The sequence below is a fragment of the Boleophthalmus pectinirostris genome, unplaced genomic scaffold (assembly GCF_026225935.1).
Source record: "Boleophthalmus pectinirostris isolate CB_2022bp ecotype Guang Dong unplaced genomic scaffold, ASM2622593v1 HiC_scaffold_22, whole genome shotgun sequence".
NCBI lineage: Eukaryota > Metazoa > Chordata > Actinopteri > Gobiiformes > Gobiidae > Boleophthalmus > Boleophthalmus pectinirostris.
The window spans coordinates 12,578,592-12,603,817 of record NW_026571190.1 but is presented as its reverse complement, the minus strand read 5'-3'; the positions used below and the strand labels follow the sequence as shown (position 1 = coordinate 12,603,817).

Sequence of the window (25,226 nt, the reverse complement as noted above, 5' to 3'; positions counted from 1 at the left end):
AAAGCTCATCAACAGCTCTCAGTCTCTCTCTGTTTTTAGTTTTTATAGCAGTTAAGCTTGAAAAGCTCTTCTTCTGGGTCAGGATCTTGTCCAGGGCCCAGTTCGGAGTTTGCATTCGTCCGTTTTAAAAACTTCTCCATGACTGAATGTGTGAAATGCGTCTCCAGGAGGAAATCTGTCCTCTGCATTTGACCCAGCTTTCAATGCCCCAGCACATAAGAAACAGTGTGGTCTGTTTACATCTCAGTCAGACAAAATGAAGAAAAGTTTGATGAAAAGACCTAGAATGCGTAGAGGAAAAAATGTATTGACTAATAAATGACATCACACACACTCAAAGTACTTTCAAGATTTTTTTATTTTTTACCGTATAAACACTGTACATAAATTACTTTCTCTGAGACTAATATTGATGTACGGATAAGTGGAATTTCTCAGTTTTCCAAATAAAAAGGAGAAACCCAAAAGACGCTGACTTGTCTCAATTGAAAGAAAGAAAACAACTGGTAGCATATGGTGTCAAACAATCGTTCCTGTTTGTTCCTTTTGAAATGATTAAAAGATTTTCCATCCCCTTCACTTTTTGTAAACACACATACACAGAAAAAAACTCCCCTTTAAGAGTACAGAGACCCACGATCAATGAGAAAACGTCCACATCAAGTTTTGATCTATTACTGTTACTTGTTAAAGTCACTGATGGCATTGCGCCGCCCCTTTAAGAAACGAGCAAAATAAACAAAGAGAAGCAACAGTTGGTTACTACTCACAGCGACCCGCCCACCCCAAAAGCCATGACAACATGTTTCTATTGCAAGCAAAACTACCACCTCCGACCGATAAAAGCACAAGGTCTATGCATCATACGAGTCACGTTTTGTAGAAGTGAGGCCTCCACAGCAGAGCAGTGTTTGAGAGGAGCCAACAGTGCGTCCATGGCATCTGAGTCCATGGTCCTGACTGAAGAGAGACTAGACCTGGTGAAAGCACAAAGGAGTAGCTTCAAAACAGCCCAAACTGATCAACGATATCAGAAACACAAAGAAAAAACACAACTCAAGTCCTGGGTCAGTCCAGAGATGGGCCTTCCTGCAGTGTTGGTGGTAGTGGAGTGGTAAGATTAATAATAGTGGTATAGATAATAGTATGTAAACACTTTTTGTTCATTTTAATATCTCCTTTTAGTTCGAAGCAAATGCAAGTTCTTATAAAACAAACCAAAAAATCCAAACAAAGTCTTTTTTGTCCTCCATACAAATGTGAGTCCTTTAGTGTCCGTCTCTCTGTGAGAGTCCCACAGTTCCTGCTCTGGACTCGGGCCTGATCTGGCCCACATACTCTGACAGTTTCACTGTCTAAATGCTTCGAGCTCCTCGTGATGCTGCAGAAATGCCCTTTGATCAAAGTCTTAACATCCTACTGTTTAACAGCTGCACAGCTCACGACTCGGCACTCGACTAGCCCCGCCCATCACATTTGGGGAGGGGCATGGTGTAGGCTTAGCCCCGCCCACCACATAAGGGGAGGGGCATGGTGCAATCTTAGCCCCACCCACCACACCAGGGGAGGGGCATGGAGCAATCTTAGCCCCGCCCACCACACCAAGGGAGGGGCATGCGTGCAGGCTTTTCGAAGGCAGATAAAAACAAAAAAACGAAGGCATTGTTTAGACTGAGCTCTTCAGCTCGAGTATCTCGATTGGTTTGGGGTCAGTGCATTAAGTGATTATCATTGATCGGTGGAGACCATATTTAAAGAAAAAGTAAACAAACATTGGGTTTCCTTCAGTTTTGTGACATCCCTGTTAAACTGTCTGTGGGCTGCGTGGCCGTTACCTCCGGCCGATCTCACTCTGCCTCAGAAACTGGATGTTGTTGGCGCTGTCTGCGAGCTCGGGGTACTGCTCTATGGACAGGACGTAGTAGCCGTCGTAGCCCAGCACTTTGCCACTGCTCAGCAGCTGCCTCTTCTCCCCCTCGGTCCACAGCCGCACCCCCTCCTCCCCATCACGGACCCTCTGCTGCTCCCGCGCCCAGGCCGTGGACAGCGCCCTCTGGCGGGCATGCTCCAGAATGCGCGCTTTCTCCTCGTCCAGGGTAGTGCCGTAGCGCACGTGCAGAGCCAGTGCTCCGTACTGCAGCTCCACGTCAGCAAAGCGCCTCGTTCGGCCGTTCATGACGGTGGTGGACTGGGACACGGTCACGTTGACCCCGTTCTCCAGAGCCTTCCTCCCTGAGGTGAGCCTGAGTGCGCTCAGGTCGTTCTCCGGCAGGCTGGTCTTGATGAAGTAGTGTGTGTCACGTCCCTCCACCGTGAAGTGCAGGTCCTCCAGGTAGAAGGCGTTGTTGAGGATTGCTGCCACTTTGATGCAGTCCTCGTTTGCGATGTTCAGGGCATTAGTGACCACTCTGCCCTGTACTACAGCCAGCATCACGCCTTTCCCCACCAGAGACCGCGCAGACGAGAACCAGAGCCAGGGTCGTGTGTGGTCTGAGTGCCGCCGGCTCAGCTGGATCTCAGGCATGCGCTCAAATGACAGAAAGGCTTTGGACTGACGGGTCACTTCCTGCTGCACCCCCGAGATGGCCTGGAGAGGGCAAGAGAGATTCACAAAACAGAGAGGTTTGAGTGAACAAAATATATTAAACATCTAATATCAAATAATCTTAAGTAACAGTGTTACTTACAGGCAGGTCGTCCCACAGCTGACTCTTCTTCATCTCCAGTGAGGGCTGCGTGAGATCGAACTTGGGAATGGGGAATCCTGGGATAGCATTGTGGAGGTGGAACCCGAATGTGACCAACCAGATGTTTACGTCTGAAGAAAGAGAGAGGAGAAGAAGAGTTTACATAAAGCTGGTGTCAAATGTGGCCTCAAGACATGACCAGTCATCTGTACATTATTTATGGTTCTGATATATGGACCTCACTAAATTTAGCTGTCAGTCATAAAAGCATTTCACAGTGAGAAGCAACAGATCTTCAGTTATGTGTTGAAAAATGGCTAATTGACATTTTTGAATCTTGAATCTTTTTTTATTTTTTATTTTTTGAATAATCTTTAGTAAATATAGAGTAGTGGCCAATAGGGAGTACCGGTAGATAGGACTGAAGACGATGTAATACTGAAATACATCTATGTTCCCTTTAAGGGGCACAGCATTCACCGCTAGACAAAAGAAACTACCAAGAAGGAAATTACCCCCCAATATACATGACACAAACAAAAAAACAACATAAAATTATAAAAAGAACTATGAGTATAAACATAAATGAATAGAATATTATTTATATGTATGTGGTGTATATTACCTGTGACGTACTCCTTAACCTGGTGGACTTTGCTGATGGGATTGTTTCCTCTGAACATGTACAAGTTAAAAGGCTGAGGGTCCTTTCCCACTCTGGTCCATGTGCTGATGTCAGGAGTGGTCCACCTAAAATCACGTAAAACAACGTAATTTAACACAATGCAATTTAATGTAGCCTTGAGGGACAAAACCACTGAGCCTAAACAGGGATTGAACCTGTTTAGTCAGATTTGAACAGGTCCAAACCCACTTCAGACAAAAGCGTGTCCCTCATAAAGGTATGTAACATTACTTGTCTGCATGAGATGTAATAACTTGCTTAGAATATTTCACAGTTTGGCATTAACCTAAGAGTAGAGCAGGACTAAACACAGGGTAAGAAGAAAAAATGACCATTACATTTTTAGGACTTTTAGATGCATAATACTGTTCAGTCTTCACAAGAAATTACAATTACCTTCCAGCTGGTATGTCATAGTCCCTGTCTCCGAAGTGCAGCAGGCGCGTGAGGGGATCGTACAGGCCGCCATGGAAACCGATCACCAGCACAAAGTCTGGGTTAGAGTCAAAGTACACCTCTCCGTAGGCTGTGTACTGCACCTGAGAACCAGACAGACAAGTGTGTAGACTTCAGACAGAAATGATCACAAAGACCACTTAAGTGTAGTGGATAAAGCAAAAAAGGTGTGCTGTGAATTTTAATTGATCAGCTGCTTTATAAACTATGTGGTCATCTCTCTCCTCCACTCCACGCTTCAAGTATCAGACACACACTTTTATTTATGCACTTTCTCTACTATCATGTTGCATATGTGGACACTTTATTTACTTTGTTTTGAAAGTAAAAGAGAGCACTAAAAAATATTATGCAAAATTAGCTTTTACCCATGTTGTAATGTTATCTTATCAAAAACATACCTGAAGTTGTGTTTTGTTTCATTCACACATGTTTGAGTAATCCTGTATTAGTCTGTCTGCATCTCCTCTGTTCTAGTTTGTGATGCCATGAAGCAGTAACTTTAATGTTAACAGCTGCATTTAACCTTTAGTTCAATAGAGATGGGCAACTCCGTGGCTGAAATTGTCCAAATTACTTTAGTGATGGTGCATGGAGTTTAAAAACACAGTGGAGCACTTCCTGTATTACCACATGACATCACAAGGTGGAAAAGAGTGTTTTCTGTTTGAGAGAACTCAGGGTTTGTGTGATAAACATGTGTAAATGAAACAAAACACAACTCCAGGTATGTTTGTGATGAGGAAAGATTATAGTGTAGAAAATAGTATAATATGGGCCCTTTAATAATAACCTTTCAAGGGCAGACTACAGCAATTTAAAATACAAAATAAACTGTTAGAGAAAATACAGGCAAATTCATCATGCAAACTACTGCCTACTGATTTCAAAATCGATATTGACAAAAACATGATTCAGTGACAATGTTTGTACTGTCAGTGTGAGGCTCAGGGATGTACCTGTTTTAGCAGAAGTCCATTGTTACTGAAAACAGCCAGTGGGGTTCCAGTGTTATCACAGGCGATGTAGAACTCCTCTCCACTGCTGATCTCCATCGCAAAAACATGACCCTGTGAACAACAATCAGCCACATTACAATCAATGAAAAGACATATTGAGCTAAAAGGACATTTGCTTTCCTCTGGTCACCTGACGCTTTAACCAATCACAGGTCTAAGTGCCAAAGTTTTACAGCTTCATTGACTTCCTGTTCAAAACTACACATCTGTGAGAACCTGCCTCTTCATAGTGGAATTTCATTGTAGCAAGTAAAGGATCCTCATTTCATTTTCTTGGGACATTTTTAGCCCTACCTGTACTCCCCAGAGTCTGAAGTTTTTTGAATAATCACAACTAAATAAGTACAGAGTGGTGGAGACACGTGTGTGAAAACTGACATTTCTGATGCATCAAAATCAGGACAATGTAGGATTACTCAAAAAGGCATGAATTAATCAAAATATAACACTGAGTAAGCCAAGTATGAATGAACACCATTAGAACATGGTTAAAAGCTCATGTTATGTACAATATATTTTATAGTGAACATAAAATATCCAGTACAAATAATACATTACAGTATTTTTCTCTCCTGGTTGAATTTATGGGTTCATTTTCAAACACACTCTCTTTAACCAATGTACACATGTTTTGCCTGATATCCAGAATAAACACTACTTAAATAACATAGATTAAACTATAAGATTAAATGAAAAGTCAGGTCACCAGTGAATCTCTCAGACTTTCAGTTGGGCGTGACTGACAGGTGGATTATTCAATAAGGGACACTAATGGCCCATATCAACATAAATAGAGCTACTTATGAGTGGAAAAAAGAACAAAAAATATCACAAGGGACTGAAAAGCATCCTGTATTTCTGCAGAATCAAAGAGTAAAGCACTAAACTGTTAATCTGAGGTGAGAAAAATGTCATTTTTGACTATAAATCATAGGTGACCAATGAGCTCTTTCATTTCACATGATACTGGAATAAACAAATCTGATTGCACAATCACATTTAGTGGCACTTGTGATGTAGCAGAGGGTGTGGGGACCAGACTGATATCCCTCTGTATATAAAAAAAAAACATATCATTTTGGATTTTCCAGGCAAACACATGCTCTTTTAGCTTGACATCAACATAAAACAGACTTGCAAAGTTTGGGGTAGATTTCCTGAGCCAGTGAACCATGAAAAATATTAAATTCATTTCTCAAACTGATTTGTGTTGAAAGAGGAGTCTCTAATAAAGATAGTGTTTTTCTGCAGTCTAGTGGTGTCAGGGCAGCCACTGAAGGAGAACCAGCCCAACGTAAACAAAATACATCAAAACAGAGAAATACACATGCAAAATGTGTAGTTTTGTGACCTCATACAGGCAAATGTCCTGTGTATACTCAAGCTGGAGAATTCATCACAACAACTTGATTGAATTGACTGTTCATTATATTTAGTTAAAATAATGGTCCATGTTTCTATTGGTCCATTTTCTAAAACCTTAGTCAAACCTTTTTGTGTTCACCATCTTTTTGGCAACACTTGCAAATTAATCGCAATCTGTTTAAATACCGTTTGGCCATACGCTAGCAGAGCTCCTATAGATTACTCTCTTGACCCACTTATGCACTCATTTCATCAGATTTTTCATACCATTAAACTGCAGTAGTCTGTCTGAAACCCAAAGGAGAGCCCTCTGTATTGTACCTGCAGGTCATAGTAGAAGGAGGTGATTTCAGAGCTGGAGTGGTTGTACACGTGGGTGATTCTGGTGGGGTAGTTCAGGTCTGCGTAGAAGAACTGCAGGTGTTGGCCCAGACTGTTCCTGGAGGCCACTCTCCGCCCCAGTCCGTCGTAGCGGTACTGAATGGTCCAACCAGCCGCTTTACTGTACACGCGAACCAAGAGCCCTGAAGTCAGAGAAGAGAGAAGAACTTGAAATCCTACTATTATAACAATGCTCAAGTTAGTAAGAAATCTAGAGCTTTTTTAAAATTAATTTTAAAAAGTACATTCAGTTAAGAGTGTTAGAAATCTATGTTATTTTGGATGAAATTGAGATGTTTAATTAAAGCATGTGTGTAATTACTTTAGTTAACAAATTTTTAAAAAAAGAGTAAAAAGGGCTTAAGTGCATATTATTATATAATAGAATATAAAAAATGCATAAAATGTACACTTTTAATATGTTTTGTGTTAATAACTATATGTTCTTCATGAGTAAACAATTGCTAAATAGGAGTGTGGCATAGGTTTAGAATAGGCATCACATAATGAGACAAGTGCAGCTGAAACTATAAGATTAAATCAAAAGCAGAAGACTTTTAGGACAAGTTCATTTCAGGAAAAAAAGGAGTGAAAATAGAAATACTTTGGGGATTCAATTTAGTATTAAGTTATGACTGACTGATAACATATCCAGGCCAGTACTGAATACATGAATAAAACAAGTACACAAGTACAAAATGATACTGCCCATGTGGTCTAACCTTTGGAGTTGTACTCAAATATCTCGGCCCCTCTCTGTCGTAGGAAGCCGTCCTCATCCAGTCTGTACTGAACGTCCCCGAGGCGTGTGATCCTGTCTCGCAGGTCGTACCGCAGAGGGGTGAGTCTGCCGCTGTTCCCCGGGTTCAGCAGGTGCAGGTTTCCATTCAGGTCATAGTTATATCTGCACAACAAGTGGGGCGAAACAATTTAGGGTTTGAACAGCTCAAGACAATGTTGGCATTTGTTCAGGGAAAAAAATAAAATACTAGTCAAGAAGAATAAAAATGTAGTATTAGATTTTGGCATAACGGCCACCACTCTGCAAACTGCTTTATAACAGAACAGCTAGGTACTCCTGACCATGGACATTTGTATACAATATTACATGTGATGTCATATCCCAACTTGGTGACCATTTTCCATGCTACTTTCCATTTGGCTGTGCAACTTCCATATTTCATTGACAAAAACAGGCAATCAAATGTCTAATATCACTAATAGCAACATGGAATGACTCCTTGGCTTCCAAACAAGCCCACTCAGAAGTAAGAATGCTTTTTTTTTTTTTTTTTCAGTTTTTTGTACAATAAAATCATTTAAAAACACCTGGCGGGGCTTTAACAATATAAACAGAAACCAAGGATGCAACACTAAACATGGCTATATCTCCAAAACATGCATTAATCATCATTTATTTGATCTCCCAAAGCATACCTCCACATCATCTTCTCGTTGAGGAACACGGTCTGCAGCTGTCCGTCCACGTCGTACTCGTAGCCGTACTTGGTCGTGTTGGCGAAGGGTCCGATCTTGATTTCGCGCTTGGTGACGCGGCCCATGTTGTCGTACTGAATGGTGATCCAGTACATGAGCGAGCGGAAGATCTCGTACTGGATCTCCTTTATGCGTCCGTGCTGATCAAAGTGTTTGGTGTACGTCATGACGGCCGTGGAGATGATCTGACAGACAGAATACATGGTTTAAATAAGATGACATTTTGATAATTGTAAACCAAAATACTGATGTAAAATGGGTAAACAGGTTTGTTGATTTCTTCTTCTAAACTAACAGAACAACACACAGCACATTTTCATTTTGGTGTTTTCATTGTTGAAAAAAATTGTGCCACATTTTTTTATTGTACATGTTTGACCCAGAATCAGATTTTTAGTAGAGGAAGTACAGAGCCTCGACTGGACATAGAAGGTGGGTGAAATCAGACTTTCTGAGCACTCAGATGCAGGACAATACAGAATTACACAAACATGCATGAATCAATTGAATTATCACTTTGACTTAGACCACTATTTTTCAACCTTTTTTGAGTCATGGCACCAATTTTTGGTTGAAAATTTTCCATGGCACACCACTTCCTATATTGTCAAATCATCTTGTCTATTTCTTTAAATTTGATAAATTGTTTTGTTTTATTTTTTAGATAAGAAGCTTTCTCAAGAAAGTCCAACAATTATGAGAAAATCATTCTAACATGGTTAAAAGTTCAACAAATGCCTTTAAGTATATTACTACTATTGTTGTTAATATTATAATTATTGATATTATTATTCATGTTTTTCAGTTATTTTTAGTTTTTAGTTTCTATTTACTATAGGTTTTACTGATTTATTATTTTTATGAGCAATTCTTTAGGGTTTCTTAATTTTTCTGCAGCACTTTCACATTAATTTAACGAATTGTGATGGAGTATAAATGAGACTTGAACATTTAACATCACATCTCCAACCATTTCTGAATTATTCTTACCTGGTTTATATCGTAGTAGATGACCCCAAATTTGCCAAACTGCTCCACTTTTCCGGATATGTCATCAAACTGGTACAAATCTATGGGCAGTGGGGTTTCATTGATCACCGCTTGCATGCTGGTCACCCTGAAGCTGTTGTCGTAGGTATAGTCGAAACGTGCGTTCACCATCCCGTCCTCACTGAAGCGAAATATCTGTCTGTCCACTAGGGGGCCGATCTGACGGTACCGAATGGAGCAGATGAAGCCTTCACTCTGCAGGTTCACTGTTTTGAGGACGCCGGCAGTTTCATCATAAGTGAAGCTGACCCGGGTGGAGTCGTAAAGGATTTCTGCAAGTTTGTTCTGTTGAAATAAAAAATGTGTGTAAAGCCACCATAAATGTATTGTTTATTCCCAGTCTGGGCAAACGTTTTAGAGGGAAGACGTTTTGCCACAAGAGGCTTCTTCAGTTCTGACAGGTTCTTTAAGTCACTGCCTTATATCTACCTGAAGAAACAAGCTAACTAAACTGAAACTTACACACCCTATAGCTGTTTAGTAAAGGCAGGACTACCCTAAGGTGTGAATTGTCACTTGAGTCAGAGTTTGTATGATCAATCAAACCCCTGTCAGAACTGAGGAAGCAACTTGAAGGAGAAGAAAACGCATCCACTAAAAACTTTTTCAATTAGTTTTCTTTTTCCTTTTTCCTCTTTACAACTGCTATTGTTTACTCTCTGGTTGTTATAGATATCATTACAAATTTTACTATGGACTTTACCTGTCGGCGGTACTTGTACAGTATTCTCCGTCCAGTGCCCAGGTGAGCCACTCTCAAGAGCTGGAGCGATGAAGAATAAAAATTAGAACATACACATACATATATGGAACATTATTATCCATCCATCGTTATTGTTAACATTTTTGTCTGAGCCCAACTTAACTAAACACTACAGAGATATGAGGCCATTAACTGTGACACATCAGAGGTGCACTGGCCTCAAACACACACACACACACACACTCAAATAAATGCGTTTGACTACTTTCCCCATAAAAGTGATAGTATATTTGGGATAATATATAACTGCAGTGAAATAAAATAGAATAATTTACAACTAAAATGAACAGCTAGAGTTGTGATGTCATTAACAGAATCAAGCCTTAAACCAAAGGCTAAAATGGAATTCCAGACTAAAAGTTATTACATAATTTAGTGAAGCTTGGTGAAGCACTTGCATCTCTAATGCTCGTCTCCATAGATTTGTTATGGATCTACCAGTATGTTTTAAACTTATATACTAGTATCTCCATGGACATAAGAAGGTGCTTGCTAGGCTATGTTACAGGTCAGGTCTGTGGAGAGGCAAGCCTGCTTTCAGTAAGAATGCATGCCAAATATACAAGCTCAATATCATACTTTAGAGTCAAACAGGTGGCGTGTCATCAGAGGTGGAAGAAGTACCTAATATTGTTACTTTATTGTAAAAGTATAGATACTGGAACAAAAAAACACTCAACACAACAGTAAAAGTAAAAGTACAACATGAAAAAATCTACACAAGTAAAAGGTGCCCATTTAAAAATGCATGAGTTAAAAGTATTAAGTATTTTGAGCAGATTTTGAGATCTAATAGAGCTTTAAATTGACTGATTTTGATAAAGATTTATGCCAGATTTTGTTCAGCAGAAACAACTAAATCAGTCTGTTTTTTTCTAGCTGTCTTTATTTGTATATTTTTGTTTGCTCAAATTATGAACTTGATAAAAATAAAACATCAACCCCTCAGCCTTTTCAGCAGGTCTCAGACTATAATAAAATATTTTTACTGTTCAAAAATGTAGTAGACTAGAACCAAAATGTACTTCTTATGTTCCATCACAGCTCATCATCCACCAGAAAAGTTACTCAGTGCACATTTAATAAAATCCTTGTTATCCCACTGACCTGGCCGTCCTCGGAGTAGTCCACGGTGACCGAGGCGTTGCTCTCTGGAGGGGTGTAGATGTTGCGGTAGTACCCGATGGAGCGGATGGTCTGCATTGTGTGTCTGGCCACGCTGGGCATGGTCACCGCAGACAGACGATCGCCCGAGTCATAGTCGAATATGTACTGATGCTGACTGTGCAGGAGCAACACCATGGACTGGAGAGGGACAGAGAGATGGAGAGAGAGAGAGAAACAAAGAGAGAAGACGTGTGATTAGATTTAAAAGAGCTATACCCAGATGTCAATAAATCTGATAGTTGAACAATTAAATTTGTGTTGTCACCATACTAAATTGTTAAACTCCATTTCGATACTAGGGAATACACTCAGTGCTTTTAACCGTGTACTTTGATCAAGTAGCACAATGTATTCCTTTGATTTGAGGAAAGTAAAAGAGTAACTGTATCCCAAGTACCACCAAAAAAATAAAAAATAAAATAAAAAATACTTGAATATGTAATTTCGGTACATGTATGCAGTATTTCCTAACACTGACCACAGCTTTGCACAAATGAGGAATGTAACCACAAATACAAATTGGGAGAGGTGTTTTCCACAAGAACAGTTTGAATAAATGTATAAAGTTGTTTTGTTTGTGATGGGAAATTGTGGGTTTATTACATGAACTTTTATAAAATTTTTATAACATTTGTTGGGCAAATACTCATATACTACTACTACTACTACATTACTACGACTTACTAGCATTACTATTACTAATATTACAAGAGTGTTACTACTATTGCTACCCACTGTATAACTTATCTTAGAATAATGATTCTTAATTCAGATCTGTATTAATTTCTAATTAAAATAAATAAGTAAAACACATCATGTTATGATGTAAATTAAAATTATGGATTTGTATAATTACTGTTGATTAAAACCAGTACTACAAATACAACTGCCACTGTACCGTCACTACAACTGCTATTACTTGGTTTATATTGCCCTCTAGTGGCGAAATAACGGAACTGCTTTAGTTTCACAGTATTTTTCAGATTTACCCAAATAATATGATATAATATGACACACAGCGCCCCCTGTATGTCTCCAACCTCACATTACAGCCATAACAAATAAACCACAACAGTACAGATGGGAACAGGACTTTTTTGTTTTTAATGGAAAAGATTTAGATATTTTTCACACCATCTGCTGGGTCAAAATAAGGGTTTAGACCAGGTTTATGCTCTGAAGAGAGACTATAGAGATGAAAATAAGGGTTTAGACCAGATTTTGGTCAAGTTTAGATCAAGTTCAGTTCCTGAAGACAGAGTTTTAGACCAGGTTTACCAGGTTTAAATTACAGACCAAAATAAGGATTTTAAGGTTTATGTCCCGAAGATAAAGTAGAGATCAAAATACGGGTTTAGACCAGGTTTAGATCAGGTTTATGTCCTGAAGACAGATTAAAGACCAAAATATTATATGGTACAGATTTATTGTTATATGAAATTGGAATTGGTACTGCCGATTCCTGCCTTGGAACTGATCTAAACTGAAGCAAAAGTGAAAAAGCTGGTGTTGCACATCGCTGGAACAAACTAAGCCACTGCTACTAGATTCATTCGAGAGGACTTCTTCTAGTATTTTTAGCTACTCCAGTTTTGGTTAATAAACTCCAGACCATCAAAGCCACCATCTGCTCGTTGGTTTCCTGTTTTTTCTCGAGATTGTGAGGCAGAGCTGTATTTAAAGTCTTAATGGACTGACCTCCTCTGGTCCTCACACACTTTCAGACCAGCAGCCACTGAAATAAAGACTCCGCGCTCCTCATACATCTGAAGTCCTTTAAGCTTTTAAGGGAAATGTAAGGGAAACGGAAAGTGCTTCTTAAATGGGCCAATTCACTCACACAAACATTTCCTCAGTTCTTGGAGAGAAAGAAAAATCTGGGCGTAGTATTAGTAGACAGGCACACAATCCACCCTTGGTAAAGTCAGTACAGATCTCAAGTTAGAAAAAAAAGGAAAACGTATGTGCGCTATGCAAACTATTCCACTGTCACTAATAAATCACCGCACACCAATGCTGATACTACTACTACTACTACTACAGACACTACTACTACCAGAAATATACAGATACTAACACATCACACACAACAAGAAATGGAACAATATTTTTTGCCACGAGATTTAGCACATCATCTAGTGTTTTAACATTTAATTTGGGAAAAAAAAAAAAACTTAACTTTGGTCAGTTCCACCTACTGAGAGGGCGGAGTTATAGTTGTAAAAATGCTACAAAGATAGAAAAAAAAATCATCTAAAATCAGCAATTGTGAGGACAAACGTTTGAACTGGACTGCACATTTAATTGATCGTAAAAAATATATAAATAAATACAAATCTTGTTAGTTTTTGTATACTCGTTAAAGGCAGTCTACCTCATTTTTACCTGTCTTAAACTATTTTAAACAGTTCGCTGTGGTCCAAAGTTATTCCTCACTTACTTTCTGCATTCAGATCATCCTAATTATTCACAGCAATCAATCAATCAAACTTGATTTATAGAGAGTTTTTCATACAAAAATGAAACACAAAGCACTTAAGTTTATAAGTGCTTTTCACAACTCTCAGAGACCACTGCAGAGTTTTGCCTTAATAGCAACACTAACAACTATCATGCTGACATGGACTTCCTGAATACCGTACAAGAACACAGCAGAACATATTTTGACCTCAAGAGATGCTTATATAATCAATCTTTACTAGGTGAGACAAATTTTGCTCAAAGACTTGGGAATGGGAAGCAGGGCTCTTTAATTTAACTATACGAATGCATGGATCAAGCGATTTTGGTTCTGATACCGATTCCTGATTCCCAATATTATAGCTTTCAGGATCTGCAGACATCCGATATTAACCGATACCAGTGCAGAGACTGAAAACAAGTTTTACTTCCTTACAACAAAAATAAAATAAGACAAAAAAGATCAAAATCTGTTATGTGGTTTTAAGTATCTACGGAACAGTTTTGCATAAATAAAAGTTCAAACATGATGAGACTTTGTGGACCAACTATAACCAGTAAATAGTCTTATTACATCAGTTGATATCGCATATAGGAGATCGGATATCGGCTGAACTGATATTTGGAAGCCAACAGTCGATCCAGCACATTTTTCAGGATTGACGCATCCTTAAAATTAACATTATACACACGCACAACGAAGATGACACAATAAACCTGCTTGCATATTAAAACAAAGCACTATAAATAAACACTAGACACACTGATGACCCCCTCACAGCTCTCCGCTATAATCTCTATTTGATTCGCTCCATCTGCCCGAGCTGCTGCCGCTGTCTGGCCCCGAACGCCCCGCCGGAAGAGCACAGGTGGGGGCGATGTTGAGCGGTCATGCAGAAAAGCACGAGCAAAACCCAAGGACACTCACCGAAGCTCCAGTGACAAATCGCAGAACCCTCTCCTCCAAAACAACCTTCGGGGAAATAAGTCGCTTTCCTTGGAAATGCAGGGCTACGGAGGCAGGGGTCAGGTACTGTAGATACATCTCACTAATAGAGCCAAACAGCGCACAAGGTTGAGTGAATAGAGCCACATTCAAAGCAGTTAGCCTCAGATCAACCCCGGGCCATAAAAAAAAACAGAGGAGAGCAGTGAGGTGTGAAGATAAAACGCTGAAGGGACTGTGGGAGGAATCTGTGGATAGTCGCTACGGCAAACTACGAAATCAATTTACAAACTACTTTGAACAATGATGCTACTACCACAGTTCCTTGTCCTATTACTACTGCAATTATAGTCCGGCCCTGGGTCCAGACCACAGTGATTAAGGGTGCGTTAAAGTTTCAAAGGAGTGTAAAAAACTACTAAATACTCTATTAAAGGGTCTATATTACACTATTTTCTGATGTATGTTTTAATTTTCCTCATCAAAAACATACCTGGAGTTGTGTTTTGTTTCATTCATACAAACCCTGCAGATTTAGAAGTTCTTCTTTCAGACAGAAAACACTCTGTTCCACCTTGTGAGGTCACATGGTAATACAAGAAGTGCTCCACTGTATTTTTACACTCCATAGACCTTCACTCTAATCATCTGTATGATTTCACCCCTGGAACTGTAGTCTCGAATGAACAAAAGGTGAAAGCTGCTGACTTGAAAACTACTACTTCATGACATCACAAGGTGGAACAGACCATTTTGAGTTTTGGAGAGATAGACTAATAATAAAGCATTACTCAGACATGTGTGAATGAAACAAAACACAACTTCAGGTATGTTTTTGATGAGGTAACAACATTCTAAGATGGCTTAAGGCTCAGAAGAGTCAATTTTGTCTAATACTTTTAAATCTTTAAGTGTCATTATTGTTACTTTTAATGTAAGAAAAATCTTGGACAAAAAACCTTACCCATTTCTAATTCTACTACTATTTTCTGCTTTCTCACTTCTATTTCTACTATTACTATTACTAATGTCAAAATGAGCAACTTAAATAAATAACTTTACAAAAAATGCTTAAAAACCTAGATTTTTTTTGTTTATATTATGATCATATTGATTAAACTTTCATATGCTTGACAAGGTTCTCAAAGTGTCTATTCATTACACTGTGATAACTTCCTCTTGTTGATCAACAGCCAGTGTCTTGCCCAAGTACACAACCGCAATATGACCTGGTCTGAGCTGGAATCCAACCATCAACCTTCTGGTTACAGCCACCTGAGCCACAACATCGCCAGCCCGATAAAGATAAACCTCATCATTTGTGTTGGTTAAAAAGTGTGTTTTCAAATATAAATATCGAAAGTAGGACTAAACCCAGGAGTCACTATATTTAACCAAATTACTTCACAAAGTTAAATAAACTAGCAAATATATTCATAGCATTGTGCATGGCCTAACCCTAAAGCAATGCACCAATGTAAAATAATGTTCTTTTTAGACAGTACCATTTTTCTGAAGCACCTCTGGGATACTGCAGATGTCCGGTGATTAGTGGTAAAAGTACCTGGAGTGTGAGTGTTTAAAGTAAATCTCATCTGTAAGAATGGACTGGAGCAGACAGTTAATGTGCTCACTGTAATAAGCAAGAACATGACGCCCTCTAGAGGATAAGCACCTACCCGCAGGCAAGAGCAAAAGATCACCTCTAAACAGCCGCGCTAATGACAGATTGTCTTATCTCCACTGAACTAGATCATAAGGCAAATATAATATACCACTTTAAAATGACTTTGAATTGCCAGATAAACTATAATTTCATATGGCTTCAAGGTGCACTGTGTAACTTTTCTGGTAGGGAACGTGTTTCAAAGGAGACAAGCCAAGTTAGCATATCTGTGGAAAGGCAAGTTCGATCACAGTAAGAATGCATGTCTTTTTCAAGGTATTTTTGAGCAATAGAAATAAAGATCTGTTTAATTCCACATGTTATGGGGTTCTTTTTTCAGACCAAGAGTTTGTTTTTATACCTGATAGTTTCGACTGCTCACTAGTGGAAACATGCCCACCAGACTATAAACCAGGACGAGGGGGCTTTTTTACTCTCACACACCTGGGATACTGCCCTGAGGAAGTCAGACTGCAGATGGCGCTGTTGTCCTGCCTCCACTGGTAGGAAGACAGCGCCAAAACCTGAATAAATCAGCTGACCAGACACGTCACAGCAACATCATGTGACCATTCTGAGGAAGAGCGTTAGTGAGCAGTCCAAACTGTCAGGTATGAAAACAAACTATGTCTGAAAAAAGAACCTAATAACATAAATTATCGGAAGACCAAATGAACCTCATTGGACTCAGACTACGTTTACACTAAAACAAATCCGCATATCACCTTATCACCGTATCAGAAACAATCTGCGCCCAGACACGTTGTTTCTGTGTCCACAAGCCTTCCATATCCACACAGCTTTGCACATATCTGTTTACCTTTTACAGAAACAAAACTTAAAACCGCATGGGTAATTTGCATAAACTAAGTGCTCAAAAAACAGCTCGCTATTGTGTGCTGATGCAGTTCAGCTTCTTTCAGACTAAAGGACACGACTCAGTGGATTATATGTGTTCTTTCTGTGACAGAGGGGTGTTCTGCTAATGGTGAGTCTGTTCTGTGCTTCTATTGTGTTAGAGATGGGTCACGTTAAACTTTTCAGAGATGATATGTCTGCAGGTCATATGCATAAACCGTATATATGAATGGACAGATATTCTAGCCTCAGTGCTGGATCAGATCCGTACTCAACTGAATTTGTGGGAGCTGGTGGCACCAGATCATTCCGTCTCTGGAGCCGTTTTTAATCGGATTAGTGTGGATGAACACTGCATCCACAACGAAAATGACTCGAATACGTACTAGTGTGGACGGGGCCTACGTTTAATTCCATATTGTCAAACATTCCAGGCAATATTATCTCCGTGGAGACAAGCAGGTGATACTTGATACAATTTTCAATACCATAATATAATTAAAAACACTTTTATTTTCACACACAAATGAATAGGAGTATGTGTTAAAATTTGGTCTTATACTAAGATCTTTCTATTACAATTCAGGAAAAGTAAAATTTTTGTTCTGTTTTTTTTTTCTTTTCTTTTCTTGAGTATCAATACTTGTTCAAATCTAGTATCAGTATCCAGATATTTTTTGACAACCCTATCACATTTTTGGAAATATAACAAGTCCTAAATGCAGTAATCTTAGCAGTTTATTTCACCCAAAAGACAGTGATTTTGGCCAAGGTTAACTGACTTTCTCATCTCTCTCTCTCTTTTCTAAGTTCACTCGCTCATCACCTTGGGTCTATTTGGTTTTTGTGCCATCTGTAAATTCAGACCAGTCTCCTCGCCAAGTTCAAAGGTCAAAATCCTGCTCCCTCCACCCTTCTGCCCCACTAATTAAAACGCTACAGGGCAACCGAGCAGCATGGTGAAAATACTGGCGAATATATGACCAACTCAAAATATTTTTTAATATTCAGACTGCATTTTGGGAAACGCAGTCAAGAAATCCTGGCCGAATTCAGGGCACATTGATTTGCTGTGGCGGTCATGTCTAACTCTCAAGACAAGATAAAAGAGATTTGTTAACATTGACGTTTCACATCTTGGGTCAAATTTAAGAGGCTTGCTTCATCGATTTCCTGTCATCTAGAAAGTTTTCATTCTGACAAAAAATAAAGTTGAAGGAATACTAATTGTAAACAAGCACTTTTCTATAGTTTTTATATAGTCACCTGTCAGCCAATCACAGTGACTGATATTCACCTCTGAACCAATCACCTTGTCAGCTGTTCATATAAATGCACTCTCTTAACAAACAGCCACGACAGCCTCTCCATCTCCTTTTGGACTTAATCAGGAAAAAAACTATAGATATTTTCATCAGTGATTCCTTTTACAATCTTCCTTTCAGTAACAAACAACTACTACTACTACTACTATTACTATAACTAAAACTACTACAAATGGTAAAGACTAAATACATACTGTTAAATAACAATATGCACTAATTGCAACTAAAATGTAATTTATGAATCTACCAGCTTCATTTAACACTTAAAGATGCACTGCACATGTCTGCTGATTGTCTGTATGGAGATGTGCCTAAAATATTCAACAGTATTAGTCTGATTCATTAGCGAGTTTCACTTCGTAGAAACCGTCTGACCTCGCAGCATTAGGATTTGTTCACTCAACAGTAGACGGATACTTTTTAAATTTAACCAATCTCTGCTATTTGGTCATGCCATATGTAATGCGCCTCTAACTGCTAACTGGTATATTAAGCTTATCCCAAATCCTGTAGGAAGAAGGGCAATAACGTCTTTCCCCTTGATAAAATTCACCAAAAAATCTCTTTGTTCTGGCTTTAAATCCTCAATCTCAGGAATCGTTGCCAACACAGAATGTATGGCTCGAATTCCGGGGTTTTTGCGAACCGTCTAGTGTATTCCAATTCCTGACCTAGTCGCTGGAGAGAAATGAAATTGAGCGGAGGCACTAGGTGGCGCCAGCCTGGCTACCACAATATAGCCATAAACTTAAGAAGAGAATATCCATGGAGACTTACAAGCCAAATTACAGGTTAGATTTGTGGAACGGCAACCCCACTTACTGTAAGAACGGATGGTTTTTAAGATATTTTTGAGCACCTGTAATTGAATAAATGCAAGACATATTATTTTAATTCCATACTGTGGACAACTTATATCAAAGTATTAACATCTCCATGGAGAAAACACAGGCAGACCCCCTCCAGAAAGATTACACAGTGCACACCTTTAACAATAATATAATAATAAATTAGGAATAAAGTCAGTACTAAAACTGGACTAAACCACAGCCCAAAAGCTCTTGAAGTCGTATTATGTCCTCTGTGTGCTGTCTGCTTCAAATTATAAAGCATTATATTGATTGTTTGATAAACAGGAAGTGTATGTTAGCCTGCTAGTTGTTGTGAGCCTTACAGTGAAGGCAAAACTCAGTTCTAAAAAGCACTTAAAAACTCCTCACAGTGAATAATTAGGATGCTTGGAATACATAAGGTTAGTGAGGAATAATTTTGGACCACTGCAACTAGTTTTGTTTTTCACGAGTTTATGACAGTAAAAACGTTAGATACAGTGGCTTTAACTGTACAATGATCTATGGTACAAACAAGCATGACCCTGGCAAAGTCATGGTTAAAGTGACATTATTCAAAACAGCCTAATCAGAATAATCCCTGACATGCCGTGGAGCAAAGTTAACCATTTTAATTCAAATAGAGGATTAATCTGTTTGTTTAACCATTATTACCCTGTGGCAGCTGCTGTTTGGTTATGTAAAACACTACCAGGGTGTACCGCGTATGTTGATTGGAAACTATGATATATTTAAATCTGTTTATCAGTTAATAACATATTTTAATAGGAATTATCAATGACATAAGAGCTCAAAATGTCATCTACTGAGCACACCCGCTATGGCTTAAAGCTCCTATATTACAGTAATTGACTCTTGTGAGCTTTAAGTCATGTTATAATGTTATTTCCTTTTCAAAAGCATACCCAGAGTTGTGTTTTGTTTCATTCACACATGTTTGAGTAATCTTGCATTATTAATCTGTCTACATCTCAAAAGCTCAAAATGCTCTGGTCCACCTTGTGATGTCATGTAGTGATAGTTTTCAAGTCAACAGCTTCCTTTTGCCTTTAGTTCAGTAGAGATTGGCATTTCCAGGGCTGAAATTATCCACATGATTCTAGTGAAGGTAGATGGAGTTCAAAGACACAGTGGAGACCCTTTTCCCCATGTATTTTGGTCCAGAAATATTGCTGAAAAAGAAATCTGCAATGTACTGTCTGCATCTACTTCGAAAGCATTTTATTGTCTGATAATCAGGAAGTGCACGTTAGAATGCTAGCTGTTGTTCGCTTCATCGTGATGACAAAAACTCCACCATGGCCTCTGGAAGTTCTTATAAACTCATTGCCGTCAACAATTAGGATGGGGAATAGCTTTGGAACACAGCAAACTGTTTAAAACGAACTGGTTCTGTTAAAGTAATTTTTCAGTAATTTATTATGAATGGCAAATTTTTTCGTATTTTATTACAGCTAATGAAGTTATAGTCATTATAAAGTGTTGCCAATTCATTTGCTGTATTTCAATTGCACTGGGCTGAGACATACACTACACATTTCACTCTTGTTGATGAACCATGTCTGCTCCTCTCCTCTGGGCTTTCCTCTAAGTGTGCGGCGCGGGCAGAACAGTGACAGGTGCAGTGACAGGTGCAGAAGTGAAAAGCATAAAAACAAGGAGACTGACACCTGCCGTAATAGACTATGGCCCGTGCCGTCAGGGGAGAAAACCGCACCTGTCTGTCTTGTTTTGTCACCCTCATATCTTCCCCTCTCCTTACCTGCGACTCTTTACCTGTCTTTGTTACGGCCGTCAACTATCCGTGCTTTATTTATTATTAACTAAGGTCTCGACATCGCCTTTTTCTCCGGCTGTCACTCAGAAAATAATAAACTCGCGAAGTCTTGACAAATGGTTCATGACATTTGAGAGACTTTTTGAATGAGGAGGATTTTAATTGCGTAGTCGGTGGGTTGACATGAAAGCTAGGGGCATATAGACCACTCCGTGAGATACATACATTTTAATGACAAAAAGTAGTGGTCTTGCTCATGAATTTTTGACAAGGGAACAAAAAAAAACTAAATAAGACATTATTAGATGCCGAAGTTTAGGCAGAGTTAACTTCGGGAAACTTCGTGCTTGGTTGGAAGGAACTTTGAGCACATGTCAAACTACGCCATAAAATTATAACTTTTGACATATAGAGCTAATGCAGATCTTATTAACTTCTTTTCTAAGCTTGGAGGTGACGCAGTGTAAACCAAATAAAATGGTGTCAAGTTCAACTGGCCACATTATGACACTATTTTCTGATCTGTTATAATGTTGTTTCCTCATCAAAAACATACCTAGAGTTGTGTTTTGTTTGATTCGCACATGTTTAACACACAGACCCTGCATATAAACTGAGTTATCCTCTCTAATGGAAAACACTCTGTTCCAGCTTGTGATGTCATGTGGTAAAACAGGAAGTGCTCCACTGTGTTTTCAAACTCTGTACACCTTCACTAGTCATTTGAGTCATTTTAGCTGTGGAATTGCCTAGCACTATTGAACAAAAGGTGAAAAAAAAAAAAAACACAACAAAACACTACATGACATCACAAGGTAGAACAGAGCATTTTGAGCTTTGAAGATGTGGACAGATTAATAATAAAGGATTGCCGCATTTTTCAGATGATAAGGTGCACTTAAAATCCTTTAATTTTCTCAAAAATCGACAGTGCACCTTATAATCCGATGCGCCTTATGTATTAATTCTGGTTGTGCTTACTGACCTTGAACTGATTTTGTGTGGTACACGGCGCTTTGTCAAAATGTACGACTTTGGTAAATTGCGATGCCACACCTCTTGATGGATTGTCAAAGCATTACAGCTACTGTAGTCAGGAGCCTTGTGGAGTAAGTTGTGTCCTTTAGTCCGACAGAAGCTGACCACATCAGGGCACAAGGAGCGAGCTGTTTTTTTCAGCACTTATAGTTTATGCAAGTTAGCCATATGGTTTTAAGTTTAGTTTCTGTAAAAGGTAAACAAATGTGCACAAAGCTGCATTAAACACGTTATTACTCAATGTATATTTGAGTCCTCCTTCTAGGAAAAAAAAACCCCTTAACTTAAACTTAAATATCCACCGACATTGACATTCATAATACACATTCACCAAGACAGGGAGGCAGTGCCGGGCGAATTATGTCACAATCTGCCAATGGATCGTGGATGCTGGGCTAAGGTTTCAGTCTCAAGTGTCGTCCATTTGTTTCGCTTAATGCACCTTATAATCCGGTGCGTCTTAAGTATGAAAATAGATGAGAGAATTCAACATTATTGTGCCTTATAATCCAGTGCACTTCATAGTCCGAAATCTGGTGTGCCTTAGTCCGAAAAATACTGTACTAGAAAATGTGTTAATGAAACAACACACAACTAACATGGGTAAAAACGTAATATAGGACCTATAGGAGCAAACTGAACTGCCCGACAAGTAAAAAAAAAAACTTTATCATCTGTTTAACTTTTTAATCTATATTATTTTGGAGTAACTGTTGTCCTTTTGAGACTGTAAATTAGTTTTGCATAGCACTATTAGACACTCCATCTTTATACTCAATTTCATGCATTATTCATTCACTCCATAAAACTATTATCCACAGCTGCCTTGGGGTAGACAAACAGAAACAAGGATGTCAATCTGCGCCCTCACCCTAACACCACATCACACTAGACAAGATGGGGGAAGTGTCTTGCCTAAAGACACAGCAACAGCTTACACTAGGGTCACCGCTGCCCCACTGTGGTACCTGGTATTCCCATCCAAGTACTAACCAGGCCCGGCCTTGCTTAGCTTCTGAAATTGGGCATTCTCAAGTTGGCATAACCATGGTATGTACAAACTTTCCTGTACAATTATACACAATATGATGTTTTACTTGATTTACCTCTTTCCTCCATCTTGTCCCTTTCTCAACTCCCAGAAACCCCGGGGCTGTGTTGCCGTAGTGGCAGCATAAACAACAATAGCAGTAACTTCACACGCTTCATATATTCCTACTTCTATATAAACTCTTGTAACTGTCTATAACTTGAGCCAACAAATCCAAAATGTCCGCCTTGTCCTTGATGTTCCACCATCTTTGTTTCTTTTTCCGTTTCTGTTTCTTACTCCCAGTTTCTTGTCCTACAGGGAGCCTCCTCTCTGGTCTGCCTTTAAGAGACCGTGTGGGCTGTTAAACTTTTCAAAGTCTTCCTCCGTCACCTCTTCTCCTATATACAGACTCCCCCTTCAGCTATTTAAACTGGTACTTTTGAACATGCGTCCTACTTGTTTGTGCCTACCCATAAGCTTACCTAACACTAGTTTCCCTCTATATTTATATGTAGTTAAAGATACACTCTGTGACATTTCTGTTGGAGGGTTGGCCGCCTCCTTGTTTTCATGGAGATGCTTTTGCTTTGCCTGGAATTATGTCCCACAGTATGGCACTATCTGAGACAAGCAGATGATGCCACCGGGTCAAGTTACAGGTCAGATCTGTGAAAAGGCAATCCCACTAACCTTAAGATTTTATGTATTTCATGGTAATTTTAGAGACTGTGCCGGTGAATAAATGCAAAAATGAGTCTAATGCTTCCACTTAATGTCAAGGTAGCGAAACTGTTGACAGAAAAATTACACAGTGCACTTTTAACTTAAGTAGATTTTGCAGAACTTGTAGATTCGGTACTGACTATTTCTTATATTCTAAAAATAAGATGTATGTAGTTTTTGATAGTGCTATGGAGCTACAAATCATCTTCTTCATTTTAAATAGAAATTGATAATTGTTTTATATTTTTAGTTTTTCTTTCTGTACTGTTTCTTTATTTGACAAGTTCACAAAACCTGAATAATAATGTATACTTTTTGTTTATTATCAGCCTTACCTTGTCGAGGTAGGTGTAGCTCCAAATTTTTCCATCAGCGAAGACTCTGGAGATGATGCGTCCCTGATTGTCGTACTCCCATTTCTCTGTGGTGGGACCCCTCTGCAGTCCAGTCACCTGACCGGTACTAAGACAAACAAGGTACATTCAGATTAAGTACAAAACGCCCACAATATTATGTCCTCTAGTTCAATATTTCCCAAACTTGTTTTCTGGGGATCCCTATTTTAAAAGTCACAAATCTTTGCAGCCCAAGTCAACAGACATTATTTGCAAATCACAAAATAAATGTGTGACCATTATTGAACATTAATGAGGAAATTTTATTGTTGACTTAGTGATCATGTCTCTCTGAACAATTAGTATTACTCAAGTTTTAAACAATGAAAAACAGTAATCAGTGTTTCCCACAGAAAATTGGTTAGGCAAGGCGGTGCTGCCAAAAATGTGAGGAGCGGGGAGGGGTGCGCAGATTCCATGCATGGAGAAAAAGTAGGAAAAATGAGTATCTAATCTTAGTGTTCTGTGTTCTAGTTGCTCTAGTTGAGGTAAGTCATTGCATTGGTAAAGGTGCATTGTGTAACTTTTCTTTTTCTGTTGGAGGGTCTGTCAAATTCTTTTCTTCATGAAGATGTTTTTGCTTTGTCTGAAAATGTTCACAGTATGGTGTTCAAACTTTCTAACCAAAACCAGAGCAAGTTACAGGTCAGATCTGTGAAGAGGCAACCCCGCTCACAGTCAGAAAACTTCTTTGTGTAGGTATTTTAGAACTACACTATCACTTGTAATTGAATACATGCAAGGATCTGTTTAATGCCATATTGTGAAACATTCAACGCAGAGCAATGACATATCCACAGAAACAAGCAGATGACAGACTCCCAACCAAAAAGTTACATAGTGCACCTTTAAGTGTATACTAGTTGAAATGTTGTGAGTGAGTACCTACCTGGAGTATGTAAGGTTAACAGACAGGAGCTTGCTGCTGGGGACCCAGAGTGTGGGGTGACCCTGGGTGTCATAGATGATCTTGAGCAGAAACTTTCGGTGATCATCGTAAATCTTCTCTGTCCTCAGTGAGCGGTCATAATCCACAGACAACAAGTTTCTCCCATTCACCTGGAACAGACACAGAGGCCGAGTG

At 39.0% G+C, this 25,226-nt stretch overlaps 1 protein-coding gene across 6 annotated transcripts in view; it reads right to left on the bottom strand.

The window, feature by feature from the left end:
* Window positions 1-382: 382 nt before the first annotated feature.
* LOC110167606 (teneurin-3-like) overlaps window positions 383-25,226 on the bottom strand; it is a 595,717-nt gene continuing 570,873 nt past the window's right edge. For all 6 annotated transcript variants that reach the window (XM_055158090.1, XM_055158089.1, XM_055158088.1 and 3 more), the window contains 13 exons: window positions 25,032-25,201; window positions 24,083-24,209; window positions 11,011-11,208; window positions 9,844-9,903; window positions 9,081-9,425; window positions 8,031-8,275; window positions 7,316-7,497; window positions 6,534-6,736; window positions 4,788-4,898; window positions 3,769-3,911; window positions 3,313-3,437; window positions 2,688-2,818; window positions 383-2,587 (listed from right to left, as the gene is read on the bottom strand). In XM_055158090.1, coding sequence (XP_055014065.1) covers window positions 1,832-2,587; window positions 2,688-2,818; window positions 3,313-3,437; window positions 3,769-3,911; window positions 4,788-4,898; window positions 6,534-6,736; window positions 7,316-7,497; window positions 8,031-8,275; window positions 9,081-9,425; window positions 9,844-9,903; window positions 11,011-11,208; window positions 24,083-24,209; window positions 25,032-25,201 — 2,796 coding nt within the window. In that variant the 3' untranslated portion in view covers window positions 383-1,831. The remainder of the gene's footprint in view (window positions 2,588-2,687; window positions 2,819-3,312; window positions 3,438-3,768; window positions 3,912-4,787; window positions 4,899-6,533; window positions 6,737-7,315; window positions 7,498-8,030; window positions 8,276-9,080; window positions 9,426-9,843; window positions 9,904-11,010; window positions 11,209-24,082; window positions 24,210-25,031; window positions 25,202-25,226) is intronic.